The 18,013-nt window shown below is 37.0% G+C and overlaps 1 protein-coding gene across 4 annotated transcripts in view; it reads right to left on the reverse strand.

Moving 5' to 3' along the window:
- UNKL (unk like zinc finger) overlaps positions 1–18,013 on the reverse strand; it is a 57,670-nt gene that overhangs the window by 38,121 nt on the left and 1,536 nt on the right. For 3 of the 4 annotated variants that reach the window (XM_059826191.1, XM_059826189.1, XM_059826188.1), the window contains exons 2-7: positions 17,382–17,591; positions 13,815–13,991; positions 10,885–11,018; positions 8,774–8,909; positions 7,907–8,024; positions 3,711–3,795 (exon numbers count right to left, since the gene is read on the reverse strand). In XM_059826191.1, coding sequence (XP_059682174.1) covers positions 3,711–3,795; positions 7,907–8,024; positions 8,774–8,909; positions 10,885–11,018; positions 13,815–13,991; positions 17,382–17,591 — 860 coding nt within the window. Of the gene's footprint in view, positions 1–3,710; positions 3,796–7,906; positions 8,025–8,773; positions 8,910–10,884; positions 11,019–13,814; positions 13,992–17,381; positions 17,592–18,013 lie in introns of those variants that run through there. The other variant, XM_059826190.1, reaches the window with a different exon arrangement.

The raw sequence follows: 18,013 nt of genomic DNA on the forward strand, positions 1-18,013 counted from the left end.
ACACCATAGTTTGTGGCCAGATGCACAAAAGTTACAAATTCTACAGTGTAAGCCTCCCCCAGTCTAACCATATTTTCTCAAAGACCTACAGCTATTGTAGAAGGTTGCAACTGACAGAAAAGCAACAGTCTCACATGCTGGCCTATCGCATGGCAATCACTGAAGCTCATGGAGATTAGGATAGAACCCTCAAAAAGAACTTCAACTATCTAATGCCAGTGCAGTGGTGTTTCAGGGATTACGTATCAGTAGCCTAGGATGTTATGTAGAAATAGGGTTGTACTCTTTATGAGATACAACATTTTCAACTCTATAGCCTCCTTAGAATTTGCACTGACAAAGCTTGGGTATTACGAATATAAGGGTTACCGTGGTCAGGCTAGGTCTGGCCTGGGGAACCCCATCTTTCATGAATTCAAAAGTAAGTTTTTTCATTATTGCAACCTTGGCACCAGTAGAAGAGAACAGTCTTGGATGAAAAATCTGAGAAGGCAAATGCCTTCAGTAACAGAAGCTGTTATACAGGAGATGTGTTCTTTGAAGTGTTTCCAAATTCTTGCCAGCAGAATTTCAGTCTGCCTGTGTTTCTGTTTTAAAAAAAAAATCTATTGTTTTTTAAGGTGCCAGTTGTAGTCAAGCAGTCAGTGGACAAATAAGTGTCACAGAGAGGCGTTCATTATTTTAAAAGAGTCCGTTACTGAAGTGTCCCCACATACCCTAGCTACTTTCTGTTTTGCAAAGAGTGTCAGGGAGATATGTCAGATCCCACTACTTCTCTAGTTTTCAGGATCAGGTGCCCTCCTTCCTGTCATCACCAAGCGTCTTTGGGACTACAATGGACCTAAGGCTTCAGCAAGTTGGGGGGGGGGGGAAGGGAGGGGGTCGAGAACAATGAGTGACATTTGTAAGACAATACTGTCTGCAACCAGGGCCTCAAGGGAAAAGCAGTCTTGGAGGAATAGTAATATTCCTCATGATCTTCACAAAGGAGGGAGAAAAGGGAAATAAACGGTCCGCTGGTTCTGAGGAATTCATTGCGGGAAGACCAGCAACACTATTATAAAGAACGTGTGCTTCCACAAATTATTTCACATCGAATGATAAAAATTGCTGAAATACATGTATGAATGATGGGAAATCTTCCTCTACCCATTCCACATAGCTAGGGCTTCACTGAAGTTAGGTGGAGAACACGCATAATTTGTGATTCAAGGAGATCCGTGAACGAAGAGTTTCATGCTTTTCATATTGATGATAAGATCTACAGCTCTGAAACCATTCTTTCCCCCTTCCCTAATATGGAAGGGACAGAAACCATTTTATTCTACGGACATAGGAGGCAGAATGTCAGAGCTGCTGGACTAAGCTTAAAGCTGTTGCCAAAACCAGAAAGGCACTCTTGCTGATAGTAACCAAACATCTAACTTCTGATGGACTATTCAGACTACCAGAGACAGGGGGTGGGTACTGCTGCAAGATTTCAAGTTCATTTGATGAGATTTCCTGCTTACACAGTCTTCATTCCAGATGATACAAGCCAAAGAGCTCCAGAGCATGATGGTTGAGCCATATAAGTCTCTTCTGATGGACTTAAAATTCTGTCTAATGCAACTATGTGGAGAAAATTAAGCTGCTGCTTCTCAATTAGCACTGCTAACATGTTCAAAGTCTCAGAAATTCTCTCAGAGTTCTGGAGGTTTTTAAAGACTACAAGAATTCATCCTACACAGTAGAAGAAAGAACGGGGCTGGGGTAGAAGGATTAGCAACAGATTAGAAAGATATCCCTTAGGGAGAATAACATGAGCAAATTGTTAAGTTTGGACTTTCCTTCAGCCCTCTTTATCTTCAACCTGGGCAACACTTAACTTTTCCTTAGAGATGGAAATCTTGTTTATTGTCAATGAGAGCTTCCTGCAAGAATGATACCTCTCACAGGAATCAAGCATCAACTGGACTGTTAAAGATACTAATGATCAAGACACACAGATCACGATGGGGTCTCAAAAGAACTCCAATCTCCAAGAGCTCTGCTGAGTTTATCCTGTACACTCTCCATGCTGGAGAGGCAAGAAGGGAGGCAGCATTCAGTATGCTCTAAGGAAGAAAACAGAGAAAATGTAGTCTTCTCCCACAGGAGTTTTGTAGCATGTTACAATTATACCATGCTGCATGTATGCAGTGAATTTGTTTAAATCGTACTCTTCCAGCTGTTTCAGGAAAGAAAAAAATTCTATCAGATAAACAGAACAGAAAACGCAGTGCCATAAATTACTTCTGTAACAAAACGTGTATTTTCAGACTTTCCTGAGTCAAAGAAGTACTTGCCAACACTGGCAAACAGTGAAGGACTTGATTTAGGAGATAGACCCAACAGCACAAAAGCAAAGGCAGTAAGCTACTTTTGATGTGAATAAACAGTCAATACTGACTTCATTGCCATATGTTTTGAAGAATTGCTAGGTCTTAGAATAACGGGCTTCTTGAAATAAATACAGGAGGTCATTTATCCTTCCTCTTCTTTGAGTTACAAAACCACGGAAAAGTAAAATTGATCATCCCACAGAAGTTAAAAGGCAAGTTGACCATACCACAGCTTCTCAGAAACAAGAACTGTGGGCAGCGGGAATTACTCTATTCATTGAAAGTCTTTTCAGTAAGCAAGTGACACAATAAATGGTTGTACGGAACATCACATTTGCCTAGACAGGTTAGACAGAGAGAGGAGACTGCCATTACTTATCATTAGAGAATCATAAGACAAATACTACTGAACTGCAGAAATCTGGAGCTTTCCAAAATTGGTATGGTCTCTCACCCCTCTTTCCAGCTCTAGAACCAGAAGGCAAAAAGTAAGATAGGAGCACACCTTTTTTTTTTTCCTTTTTTTTCCTTTTTGAAGAATAAATATGAGGTTTCACTGATTACATCACCAAGCAAAAACTACATAACCAAAAAAGAAGAGATTTATCACCTATAAGAAACCAGTTACATAGAAATGGTTCAAGTTCTGCCTTGCATCACAATTGAAAAGAAGACATGAATAGTTGTTGCAGGAACCGCACACTTACATTCTGGAGTGCAGGAAGAGTGTAGGGGTAACCTAAGTTGATACCACTATTAAAAAGAAGCTGGTGATGCATACCCAGAATTAATCTGTGTAGATGCATACCGAAGAATTGAGTGCTCTCTTGGAAAAAAATGGTCCCTCTTCCCTTTTTCTGTATAGAAGAGTTTGAATGCACTGAAGACGTAAGTGGGCTATGGAGGAAAGAGGACAGCTGACATAATTTTATCTGTGTTCTTTTTCAGTTTAGCTAAGGCCCCAGTTCTGCAAATACTTACAAGTATGTTTAACTTTTACCTGAGAAGTTTGCTATAGGTTTCAACAGGACAGCTAATGTATTTTAAAAAGTCAAGCATGTGTGTAGAAAATTGCCAAATCAAGCTCAGAAAGTTATAGGGAAAAGCTGCATTTGAAAAGAAAAGCACCTCCTGTTTTACTGCTGATGCAAATTTGATGCAAATGCAGCAAGCTCCCATAGCAATGTATGGTATTAGAAAACATGGAATGAATTTCTAAAAACAAGTGACATCAAATGCCATTTATGCATTAAAATTAATGATGTTAAGTCACTTCTGTTACTGATGCTTACAAATGATGGTTCACTTTTACGAACACTGATAGAAAATAACAGTTCTCTTACTTACTTTCAACATGTGCAAATGCACAAAATGGACCACGTGGGCAGTAACCTGTTTGGCGCATGTCATTGCACTTTGTAGATTTATATATCTAAACAAAACAGAAGGGTGGTTAACCTAAACATATTTCTTACGTAACAACAAAACAGGAAATTCTCAAACCTTTAAATGAAAAATTCTGAATATTTACTAACAATATGTATTACACAGTTTTCTCAGAAAATGCGGTTCTTATGATCATTTTTAAAAATCAAATAGAAGAGCAGAATTTTAAGAAAAGCAAACTTGAGACAAGAGAATTTTAACCCTTTTCTGTATAATAATAAATAGTAAGTAACAGTAATGTTTAGAAAAGCAGTGTTTAAACTGCTTTGGTTTTCCATGTTGTATAGAAACAAGTCAAACTTTGGGAATAAAATTTGCAGTCATTTACACCACTTTTAAGAAATCTTGCAGGAGAAATGATGTATGTAGTACAGCAGCTTACACAGCTGAAAAAATACCCCACCCCAATATGGTTGTTTCAACACAGTTCCTTCATTAGGACACCGCTAATCTTCAAATCATCCTAACATTCAATTGTCTTTCTCTAACCTGACTGGGGTGCGTGAGAATTGAAGTAATACTGACTGTTCATGACAGTAATGATTATATAAGTTGCTAGCAAGATCCAGATTCAGTTTATTGCTCTACCAGGGTCTTGATGATCTTTGGATCTCACAAGGCAGGGAGGAGGGGCTGACATACTATCATATTAGAACAATAGTAAGAACCTATTTAAAAGCACACAGATCCTTTAGAAAATTAATTCTGGTGATTTGCAAGTCTGTGGCAAATAGCAGAGGGATCTTTTTGGTTCCCCAAACCTTGGTACTGTGGTCTCTGGCTTTCAGTGTCAGTTGAGTGATTCATGGCTTTATAAGTGATAATTCTTAGTTCAGAATTCCACTTCTTTGGCACTTCTGCATATGCTGTGTAAAATAATGTTTACCTTGGACTCCTGCCTTAGAGCAAACATGAAAAATGAAACTATGTGTTTAAAAAAAAATTAAAAAAAAATCAACAACTAGTTCTGTAAGCTCTTTATTTTAGAGTTATTTTAAGCATCTTAGATAAATTTCCCTCTCACAATTGATTTTGAATTGAGGCTGAAAATTTAGTTGCTATATTCACTACTAATTCATGCATAACCCAAAGATCACCCAAGAAACTACAGTAAAATGCTAAACCACAAGATTTTTTACTGATGCTTATCACTCTACAAATAATTTATTTTTCCTTGAACACTGAAAAAGTGACAAAACATCCATGCTGTAGACAAGTATTCACCCAAATGACACACTTAACAAACAAAACAGCAGGATTGATCTTTCCCCCCAATTTCACTGGGAGCTATCACAGACATTGCAAAAAACGATGGAGTCATTTTTGGATACCACACCCAAACTAGGAAGTTTATAAAATTTATAAAATCTGTTTACTGGTTAAATATAAACCCCCAAAGCTGTATACACAATGCTAATGATGCAGAAGAAAAAAAAAATGAGAAGAGCTGACTTCCAAATGGTTTCAGCAAAAGATGTAACTGGAAGTCCGGTCTTAGTTTGAGGTCCTAGCCAAAAAATAGCCTTCCTGATCATAGGATCAGGAGCTACCCAGATGGTGTGGAGTGCCTTCTGGTAAATGCTACAGATACAAGAAGTGATAATATAGATAATATCAAAACACTACTGGGACAGAGCTCGCATCTCAAAGTCTGATTCTGGAGATGGCCATGTCATCTACACATACCGATTTTACAAGATAGACAGCAAACTCAAAGAACTAAATCATTACAGAAGACTAACTTCCCAGCTATAGACAAGAACACGTCTGCTATCTATGAACAGTAGAATCAAGCTATTCCTGAATGTGATAACCAAGAGATTTCTTCAAAAAATAGTCACTGAGCCAAGAGGCAATGACAATATTCTTTATTTGAATTTGGTAAAGAATGAGTACAGTAAAACATCCAATAAGAGAAGATAATGTTGGATAAAGTGAGTATTAATTCAATTTAAACTAAAGGATGTAAAAAAGCAAGGCTGAACTAATGTTACTGACATCAAATAAGTAGACTGAGGAATGAAGACAACTGATTACCACCATTAAATAGACCAAATTTTATTATGAACTGAATAAAATGAGTGCTTTGAATCCTCAAGTCAGTGGTAGAAAAGCTGTGTGGTTAGAATGGAAATCCCATACAACTGGATGAAAATCAGAGCTGGAGCGAAGGAGGGAAAAGATCACAGGGTATGATGTTGAATGAAAACTTCTCTTTCAGTGCAGGCATGTTGCTAGTTTCTGTGAAATTGAACACTAGCCCTAAAATTAGGTGAGGTGATAACACTATCCCCACCAAACTGCCTTGATTATCAGTAGGAATTACATTCAACACTACAACAAAGGCACCACAGCTAATGGAAAGAAGCAGAAAAAGACTGAGGTGACTATAGCTCATGCGGAAGCAAATCACTGTCAGTTCAGAAACAGGAAATTAATTAGGTAATTGTTACGACAAAATTTTTTAAAAACTGGCAAATAAGACAGATGCAGTTAGCAAGTACTTTTAATAAAGCCATCACATCAGAAGTAGCACATATAACTGAGGTATATTAAGCATAGTGCACATATATTTGAGAAGAGCAAAACCAGCCAATTCGGGCCACTGCACGTCCGCCAAGTATTCTATCTGTCACCATTTAGATTAAAGACAGAAAGAAATGGGGTAAAATTAAAAGTACATTTGGCAAAGGCACATCATGGTAGACTTACCACATAACTTTGATAAATCAAAGGTCCTTCTCTAAAATGGAAATGTGGTCATTCTAGTAAGGTCTTCAATAAAGGATGTGGTAAGATTCATTAATTAAGATAATGAAGACGACGACTCTTACCAATGTTACATATCTGCTGTTAAATTGACTAACGGAGAGATGACAATAGATGGTATGAAAGAGGAGGCAGCAGACAAAATTAGTAGCAGAACTCAGGGCTCAGCCTTGTGACTTATCTTAGCACTTTCATTCATAGTGTTGTCATAAATAAAAGTATGGTAGCAATACTAAGCAGGAAGACACCTTTACTACAGAAAAGTGCTGGAATATGATGCAGAAGAAATTAGATGATCTGAAATAAATCTGGACTGTAAAATCTCTAGTAATCAGGACAGTGAAATTCTGGAGCAGCATCTCAAGGGTAGAGACACCTGACACCTATTTAGTATAAAGACGTAGCTGGTCAACTTACGATAGGGAACGTATGATATGAAGCTTGCAACAATCCTGGAGTCAGTATTCTAAGAATTGCTTTCCCAGTGTGGTCTCGAGATGTCTTGAATAATCTTCATAATTGGAAGAGAAATTAGCAATTGCTTGAATGGTCTTTGCTTATACCTTACTAAGTACTGAACTTTCGAATGCAAGAAATTACATCCTGCTGTAAATTCTTCATGTCCATTCAAAGGTCCCAAAATGAAAACAGATACCCAATGTTGTACAGGCAGCTTGTAGCATAACATGTCTTTTCGGTATCATGTTTGTTTCCGCTAACTTGCACGTTTAATATTTTCATAGCGTCGCATAAGAATTAAATCTCAGCTGATTGCATGGCACTACTCTCTTCCCTAGCATTTCATTGTTATGCTCAAGCATCCAACAAAGTTACAATGACTTTGCCTACAGAGTAATCTAAAATCACCTTGGTTTTCTGGAGTGTCTTACTTCAGCCACTAGAAGAGTTTTCTGCTCTTTCCACCTCCTCTTGACCTATTCAGTTTCTCTTAACTATTTGCAATAAAGTTTTTTTAACTATACTTAAAATAGAAATTTGTCCCAAGTTATTGAGTAGCAATTACTACTGTGACTTCATTACCAATCCAAGAAGTTAAGTAAAAAAGAGAACACATTTATTTAAGTGCAAATCCAGAGACTATTAATTAATTTTTCATAAGCAGTACAATAAAAATGCCTATCAGTGAAAACCACAGCAGTACAAGTAACTACTTCATAGCAAATTTTGTTTTGCTTAAGCAAATACCTCAACGACTGGAAGTGTTGAATGAAATGTCACATGTTTTTTCATAAATACTATCTTTAATTGGTAATCTAATCCATAATACTTTTGAAATCGCTAAAAATAAGTAGAAACGTAGTTCTTACCTCAGGATGAAACTGCTGCTCTGTACGGGAATGACAATATTGACAGCTATCCCCACTTTCACACCTTGAAGGTTCACCCCATTCATCTGCATGTTTTACGCTGGGGCAAGGAGTGGACCTAGAAAAAAGTGATGTCCAGAGCATGTTTGTATCTACTTCCTAGCAGAAGTCTCAAACTATTTCCCACTAAATCTCAGAATCTTAGATTCTGGGACCTACGAAGTTGCAAATTCTGAGAGACTCTGCCCTTTTGGAAATTCTTTGACAAAAAGATGAACTGGTTAGGACTCTATCTTCTGTCTAATGACATTTATTCACAGTCCTGAGACTGTCAAGCAAAGCCCAACAATTCTAAACCTTGCATCACTGCACGAAAAAAACCACCAAAACCAACGAAGAAACGACAGTGTATGAGAATGATGTAAAATGAGCTAATGATGCATGATGTAATGGTGAAAAGTAAAAGAGGCAATGCATTGAATTTTGGTCCTAAAAATATTGCTCGGAAACAGAAAATTATGGAACAAAACCAGAAAAGAGACAGACATTGTAACTGATCTTTTAATAACAAAGAAGGTTTGACCTAGTGATGCCAATTTTTGCTAAGAATTACAGAAATTGTTTTCATTCTTCATAAGAAAGAAGAGTACTTCCATTACAGCTTCATAGTTTCTGTCTTCAGAACTGTCGGATCATTCTGAACAGATGCTTTTTTTCCCCAAAAAAAATTTAGCAAGGCTGTTGGGAAAGATGTGGTTTTATTCCATTAGGAATATCCAACTGCATTACAGAAGAACCCAAACAGATCAGTCCATTAACAACTGTCTGACTGACCAAAAAGTCTATTCTTAATATGTATTTATGTACCTGTATTTGAATTTTCTGGGATTTCGTCTTCTATCTCGACTATTGTGATAGTGCGGACATGCATAACCCTGGCGGCAAAGTCTGGGTGGCTTGGTACATTGTTCCGTCTTGTAGCCAGCTAATACAAAATTTGTGTCTGTAACCAGGTCAACAATTAAGAGAAATAAAACAACTAATTTTTGCATTCAGAGTGTCTTTAGTGAGCTTAAGTATCACACTGCTTTTTGTAAAAAAATTATGATTCACAGACCCCTTCATTCTTATAAACTTAGACTGACTCCTGCATTTTTTAAAATAAAAGTCTAACACATTTACATGCAAAGCAATCTTCATTGCTTTTATATTCAATAGCAATGTTACAATAAAGTACATAAACAAAGCACTAGCAATCTATTGGTAGAGAAACTATCCGGAAATTCTCATTATATATATTTAACTTTTTGAAAATGAATACCTGAAAATACATTATTCACTTTAGTAAGAGAAACACTAAAAACATATACAATTTTATATCTGGATTTCTCTTAAGTTTAGTGTTGACAGTCCTTATTTCACCAAAACTGCTTTCATGTTAAGGCATGTTAAGGCTGTCCAGTAAAATCTTCCTGGACAAATTCTAGAGCCTCTTCTCTACCTTTGCCTCTGTCTCTACACCTTTGGTTCCAGGAAGGAGGAACTAGGAGATGACAAACAAGGTTCTGTCTAGAAACAGAAAAATTCAGAAAAACAATGGAGCAAGTAAATGCATTAGAAGGTACAATTTAGCTAACGGGAAGCATGGGTTTGTGAGGAGTAAATCATGTCAAACCAATCTAACTCCTTCCTAAGGTGGGAAAATGGATGTAGGTAAAACATAAGCAGTCAACGTCATGTATCTTGGCTTCAGCAAACCTCTTAGCTTGAGATGTTCTCAAAAATGAACTGCACAATACTACAAGACTCCTGTAGGATTTGTGGAAAACTAGCTGAAGAAACATTCTCAAAGAGTCACTAATGATGCATTTTCAAATAGCAAAGATTATTAATCAGAGTATCACACAAGGTCCATTCTTTGTTCAGTCCTTTTCAATAGTTTCATTAAAGACTCAGGAAAATAAGGATTAAATCATTAGTTGGATGATTTTCAATCCCCAGAAACTATGTGCAGTCTCACCATATTTACAGGGATTGACAGAAGCCATACAACATTACGTAATGCATACCTGTCACAATGCAAGGAATGCAATAAAAGTGCTTGTAGTTGGTCAATTTTTACACCGAACATCCAGTACTTTTTGATCTAGAGCTGACAATTAAGCTCTACACGTTATTAGTACTTAAACGGTTCAAACTCACCCTATAGTAGATTTAAAAACTATAGAGGGGACAAGTGTCATGCAATTATCTCCCCTTGAATTCCTTGGAGACTACATCTTCGTGTGACCTTTTCCTATGTTACTGTCCCACATGAATTTTGTGGAAGTAATTGTACTCAGCAGTCTTTTCTAAAGTAAAATTTGGGCAAGAACTCTAACAATATCCAATTGATACTAACATCTTTGGCTACATCACAAGCAAGTCTAAACCAAGAACATGAGAACCAAATTTGAAAGCCTTAAGAAAACTAAGGCAATTGGATTTACTTTAAGAAATCTAATATAATGCTTTCAAGACATTCTTGTATTTTAATATTCTGCTCCAATTTTCTGTTTAATATTCTACTTCATTCCTGTTAGTCAAGCTCAGCAAAGAGTAACGGTCCATTAACTAGTTAGTCTATGAATGACTCAAAAAATGAAGACTCTAATCATTACTGCTACTTAGCACAAGACAGAGCTCCTACTGACTTTTAAGAATATTTCTTCAATTGACACAGATTAGCAACACTTCTATCAAGTAAACTGAAAAAGACCTATTGAACATTTTCAAAACAAAACATTTTCAAAATGCAATCTGCATATAAATGTGACAAACAGTACAACTTGTGCACAAATGTTTGTATTACTTAAGTAAACCAATTCTTTACTCTGTTAAAAAAGGGCTTTTGAACTTCTCCCAGATGAAAACCCAGGAACAACAAATTGGATCAAACACTAATAAAGAAACAGAGAAAGGAGACGGGGTAACGTTACCCTGCCATCTTGGATCTTCACTAAGGATCTTCTCAATCGTTGCCTGGCTTGCTAAAATTCCTGGTTGCAGATCTGGAATGCCTTCACCGCATCCTAGCTGCCCATTCTGTAAGGTTTCCTGTGCCTGAAGTTCTCTGGAATGGGGAAAAGAAAATAACACTGCTAAACTGTATAGCTAGAGTAACCCTATCTGTTACAGGTATAATCCTGTCCAAGTCTATCAAAATTCTGTCATTTAGTCCAGCTCTTAACAAGCCTAAATTGTAAAAAAAAATTAAATTGACTGTATTTCAAACCATTACTTGTGCTGAAGTTGGCAAACAATCCTTAAGGAATAACCAAGTCATACAAATCAAAGAGAACACATGAAGGAACGCTGGTATTATGTACACAGACAACATTTGTACCAGCAATGCTCATCTATATCTCTGTGTGCTGACGTTTTGAATATCCTATTAAGTTCTGATATTCCACTGCCACATAGGACATGGTAGAACTAAAAAAGATACAGAAAGGGCAATAAGGGTGATCAGAAATACAGAACTCTTCCTCTGTGAGGGAGAATTAAATACCGTAAGACTCTTTGCCTTGGAAAAGTTATGACTGAAGTAAGGTACAAAATATAGCTATTGAATACTACGTGATTTGGCAAGACATTCAGGAGACCTAGTAACAAAGAACAATCATTATGAGGAAAGGGAATCTCTTCTGCAAGAATTTGTAACTGCTTTCCAAGTAAGCAACGACAAGCTTGCTGAAAGATCAGAATGACTACTACCAAACTAAAAGGTATTGTATTAGTGGTATGAAACCTCTAGCAAAAATCTGAGACAATTTTATTGCACCATTCTAGTAAAATTAAGCTGTACAGAGATTCAACAATACCAAACCAATACAAAAGATTAAAAAAAAAAAAGATGCTATGGCATAATTATATTAGGCAGACTTTGAAGCAATGGAGAAACAAGGTGAGGACTCAAATACCAGAGGTGGATCTATAGTACTCTATCAGAATCAAAGGCTTCTACCTTCAATTGGCACTGCTTTCTCTAAACACAAATATTCAAGGAGCTTACCTCCTACACCAAAATACTCCTACTCAGGGTCTCTGAAGAGGAGTTTGAAAGGTGTGGTGGTTTATAACGTAATTAGTTATGATCTCATTTACATATCGTTTCAAGAACTTCCCAGACCCCTTGAAAATCTCAAGGAGGGAAGAAGACAAGACAGACCCAAAGCCAAGTCTAAAACCTTTCAAAGAGTCAAAATATTTCTTTTACAGATTCAGAAAAGGTGCAGGCAATGAGAAGGAAAACAGATAGCTCTAGAAAGTGCTTTTTCTTTAATGTGGATATGTAGAAGAACAAAGCTATTAAGGGGAATAAAGTTAATGTCTGCATCAGTGGTTCTACTGTTACTTCTCTGCTCTTTACTCAAAATGAAGAAACCCTAATATCTGTGTCCATCATAGAGCAAAAGGACCACCAAAGAACAAATAAGACCCGATTGTTTGGACTTCCTTATGAATGCTGGATGCCTGAAGTCAGGAGATGCAATGGCACACGACTGTTTTTCACAAACACCAAAGAAGTTTGAGGCAGTCTATTTGTAGGGTCAAGCTATTAAACATAGACTCCTACCACATATGTCTTCAGCTCCTCCTGGTGCTCTATACATAGCCAATCACCAATAAACCATCACGTAACACATTAAAAGACATTCAGAGAACGGAGCTTGGTTTCAGTCTTGCTATACATTGGTCGTTCATTCTAATACAATACAAAAAATTACAAAGATACTAAGCATTCTGCATTCAGACTGTCTTGGCATTATGCTGCGCGTGCTAAGTGAAGAAAGTTAAAAAGAAGGAAAAGAAAACGGACAGATGTCTTGCAGAAGAAGCATCAGCTAGCTAATTGAAAAAAGGCTTCTGGAAAGAAAACATATATAACTAAAGAGTATGTGACTGGGCAACGCAGCAGTGAACTCTGTGGCAAAATATTAATTTAAATAATTATGAAATTACTGAAAAGGCACCAACTTTACTAAAATTATTGTGAAGGCAGAGCTATCATCTCCCAACAGATGGTTGGGAATAAGGGATAACAAAGGTAAGAATGTAAGATAGCAGCCATACCATCTCAGATCAAAGGTTCATCTAGCCTGGAATCCTGCCTCCAACAGTGGCCAATAGCAGATGCCTAGGGAAGAGTATAAGAACAGGGCAAGCATATAGTGATACTTCCCCAGAATGCTCTTCCAGTGTCCAGTAAGAGACGCTTGTGACCCTCCAAGGCTTCAAAGCTCTCTAGGAGTTGTTACTATTGAGTATATACAGACCATTTTCTGTAGCAAGAGCTCCCCTTCCACACCTTTATAATACCTCCCAACAACATGCTTATCCCCCAGCTCTGGCCACAGCTAAAACTCATACCTACCACTACCCTGATTCACAAAGCACCTTCTTGCAACAATAACTTGATTATACATTAGAGAAGCAGAAGATAATACTGGTATCTTATATATGAAAAAAGACAACATAATTTAAAAAAACGCATCGTCAGTAGGCAAAATATCAAGCATACAAGCTGAGAACCTGCAAGACGGCTTAACAAAATCATGAATTTGTGAATGTAAAAACCAGATGCAAATTTACAAGGCATAAATGAGAAAAGGCAGAGTATCTGGTCTTTCATCATAACAATTACATATACGGTTCTTGAAATTGCAAGTTACAAAACCTTAGTATTTGTATTTCACAGTGTGCTTCTACCTGCCATCGTGATGCACGGTGAATTGTATTCTTATGTTTACAGTTACAGAAGCAAGTATATTTTTCATGCAAAGCATACTGCATTTTCTGGTATGCGGTGACAACAGACTTGTGGTATTTTCCGCTAATTAGGCTGAAGAATTTGAAACAAGATTACCTTATATCATATACTGGTGGCCTAAGGTCATGTGGGCCATGAGCAAAGGCACAGTGAATTCCATTCTTCACACAGTGACCCCGGGCATCTGTCTCATGAATGCATGTTCCAGTCTTGTAATATCTGAGATGATACTTCCTTTCTGTATCCCCTGTTGTTCGATGCAGGTAAGGGCAACTACATAATAGAAAAGAGGAAAGTTAGAGCACTGCTTTGAATTTTGTTTTTAATAATTTAATTCTGAATTATGCTATATCTCTTATTAACTTGTAACAAGTAACTTTGCAGGATTCTTCAAACAAAAATTGTCCCAAGCAAACCACCATCACACATCAGCTTCAAAATGAAAAACATTAATCTATTTCTTAGGCTCTGCTAAAGTTATAAGAATTTATAGCAAGCTGGCTCACAAATATATTATTACTAAATCTAGTAAGCACCCCTGTAAGCAACAATATCATCTGAGCTAAGGAATGACATGTTCCATACTGATACAAGCTCAAATCACTTCTGCACTAAGAGGCACAATTTTTTTTTTTTTTTTTTTATGTTATTGTCATCTAAAATCAAACGGTACTGGAAAAGAACAATTTTTACATCAGCAATACATCTTTGTACATATATTAACCATTTTTCAGACACAACTATGTGAGTTATGGTCTGTACTTCAAAATGGCTAGCATCACGTATGGATTGTAATTCCAGCTACCAACAGTAAACAGATTTTAAACACCCCACAAAACTACATACACAGGGATGTCCCTTCTCTCCCAGTTTATTTCAGTGTAATTAACTTTGGCCTCTGCTGGTTTTAAAAAATAACTTATCTCCAAAAACTACTTTCCCCCATCCCAAAGTAAAAAGAAACTGCACCAAAAAGCTTACAGAGCAATACAGAACAACAACAAATGAAAAGTCCCACAGAAATATTTTATTTTGAATGGAGGGAGAATAGCAAAGCACTAAGTAGACTTTACCACTCTTAAGAGGTTATGCTGGCTTAAGCTTTATTTACTATATTCTAAAAAGGTTATTTAGAAACCAGACTAAACAAACGTAATTGTCAGCAAACATTGACAAGTCTGGTATTTATATATTTAAATCAAAATCATAATTTTTTCCTGCTGTGCTAAACACCTGCAGCTTGTGCTGACTTCCAGGAGTTGATACTGTTTATGATTTCTGAGAATCAAGTTGCTTCGTTGTAGGAATTTAAAACCAGCTCTCTGTATTTCACATCATAAACATTCCAAAGATATCCTTTAAGAATAAAACAGTTCCAGTTTAAAGGGTAATGCTAGACGTTCTTAAGTGTATGGAAACAACTACATAGTTCTACTTTGTTCAACCTTGAGGCCCTGGCATATTTTTTCCTATGACTACTTGAAGTGCTCTTCTGTAGTAGGCTTCTGTAATTCATTCACTCTTAGAGCAATCTTATGCTACAGATACTAACATATCCAAAATCATCTTCTCTTTTAGAATCTCTGCAAGTAATCTAGTCTTTCTCACAGGCCCTTCCTTAGAATAGATTGTTTTAATTTGCTACCCTTAGAAAAGCCCCTTTCTAAACAGCTTTAAAATTTTGGGCTTCCTTTCATTCCAAGTTGAAATTTGGAAAGAAATATCACAATCAAGCCTGGGTGAAACCAACAATTTTTACTTTAACTCTCTTGAAAGTATGTTCCTGAGAACAATTATGCGTGTCATCACTTTACCTTTCTCGCTAGTTCTCTATTGACTCACAAACTGCGTTAACCTAACCGTGTATTCCGATGAGCAGAACAGAGAAACAGAGACATAGATAAAAGCCAAAAAACTACCAGTATGTTGTCACAGATAGCTTAAAATGAAGGTGTCCTGGCACTACTAATTATAACCTATTTCTATAAGAATTTGAAGTTGCTCCAAATAAAAGGCTAAATTTTAGGCACAAGACAAAACAGGGTCAAAAAACCCACTCTTTTGCTGACTTCTGAAACAGGAATGCTGCCATACTGTAAGCAGAAATGTCCTCAGAAATGTTGGTGTTTTCCTCCATTTTTTTTCTCCTGCCACTAGAGACATGCTCTGGTATCTTCTATCTTTAAGAAAGTCACCTTTGACTTCTCTTGCCTTCCCCAACTATTTGCCCTGTATGCCTTTTCTCTTCTACCTTAACTTCAATCAGCTATCAACTTACAGTAGTTGACTGCCGTTTCTAGCCACCAGTTCTCCGGATCAGATCTAAAATAAGGCCTCCACAGTTCAGCTGAAACTTCTCTCACAAATGTCTCCCATAATCTCACCTTGTAACTGAGTCAAAGAAAAGAGACTCCATTTTCTCTACTCACATCTATCTTAATTTTCTTAATTTCCTGTCTGCTTTACTCAACTATTCTCCCAATCTTGCCCAGCTAATACTCTTTTAAAACATTGCTTCCTTTTTCCTCCTTTAGAATCAGTATCTCACATTCAATAATGAAAGGTCAGTTTTCATCCCCAACCAATCCATGACATGAGCATCCAATATCCTCGTTTGTTGATTTTCAACAAACTGACCATGCTGCCCCAGGATTGGCAAGAGTGCTTTACAAACACCTGCTGTTTATATTGCTTAGGCATGGTACTCAGTATTGTCATGCTGCCTAGTGCATTTTTGTTGTTTACCTTCTCTTATCTCTGTTGTTTAGTTTGTAAAGCCTCTGGGAAAAACCCACCTTTTTCTTCTGTCACTACAGCCTGTAACACAAAAGTTACCTGATCCATGACAAGCGCTGCTACACACTACAGTAACCAAAATAATTATTATTCAATTTTTAAAACAGGTGACCAGCATAAGTACGTATTTCCTGGCTGTTTTCCTGCATTTTTTTTCCTCAGAAGTTCTTCCTCGCTTCTCTCACTGGAGATGAAGGTAGCTCCTCCTCTGACTATGACCACAACATACCCAGCTCCTCTATATATGCCTGCCTGCCATACTGTACCATTTGCTCCACAAAGCTTCTACCCCTCCCCAAGTTCACTGGAGACCTTCTATAGCCTTCATCTAGAAGAGACACATGTCCATGGAAATGCAAACATTAACAGGCCAGCCAGACAACTAACAGTGAACTCCTTCCTTTGCTTTTTCTCACTGGAAGCAGCACGAAACAGTCATTCTCCTCTACGACCCCTCAATCCTCACAAAACTAATCTTGAAGCCACCTCTATACACTGTGGTTTGCACCTACTGGTCAATGTCAAAGTTGTCAGGAGAAAAAGGAAGCACACCTGGGAAAAAAAAAGGTGCAGCAACAATACTAGCACAAATGTGCAGAAACAATACTAGCAGAAAACCAGTTTCTTATGTTATGCTTTAAAGATAGTCACAATGCAAAATTATAGTTCTAACTCTATGATAGCCTAAAGAATACATGCTTATATAAAAGTGTATGTGCCAAAAATTGACAAATCACTTATAGAAATCTGTTTTCAAATAAACTGCAGCAGGATTCTATCGATCACTTTCGCTAAGGAGAAGTCAGCATCTTTCCTTAATGTCACTGATAATAGTATAAACACCTAGGACGGAAAGAAATCACTTACTCATCTCCATCTGGGCAGATTCCTGTAGTCTCATCATATTTTGTACAATAAACATCTGGACTGTAGTTAAAAGTCCCATCACGCCTTCGTATAGGTCTACGACGACGCTGATTTAGGAAATGCCAATGAAAACAGGTAAATGGTCTGTGCTGGGCACACTTGTGCTGCAAAAATAGGGGGCACTGCTCTGTCCTAAATTCCTTTAGATACCTAAAAAAATTAAACTGTGTTACAAGTTTATCTTATTGGAGGCACATTTTTACAGTATTAACAGGGCACTTGACAATTCAGTGCACATAGCCCGTGAAAAATTGTACAAATGTACCTGCATACAGTTTTAGTTCCTATGCACAATTTACTGTTTAGCTGTTGAATACAAGTGACTTCATTTTTTATGACAGATGCATTACTAATGAAAGACAGTGGAATACCTGGCAAATTATACTATGTTTTGTAACTAAACTAAAATCAAATAAATACATTAATTTAAAAAGCACAGTATTTAGAATATTGTCTTAAGTAGCGACCAAACAGAGATTATAAATCCAACAAGTTACTTGAATGAGCATTCATATTGCTTGCTACCATACAAAATAGTCCTACAAAGGCTACTGTAGCTAAATAGCACATCT

The sequence above is a fragment of the Gavia stellata genome, chromosome 18, assembly GCF_030936135.1.
Source record: "Gavia stellata isolate bGavSte3 chromosome 18, bGavSte3.hap2, whole genome shotgun sequence".
Taxonomy (NCBI): domain Eukaryota; kingdom Metazoa; phylum Chordata; class Aves; order Gaviiformes; family Gaviidae; genus Gavia; species Gavia stellata.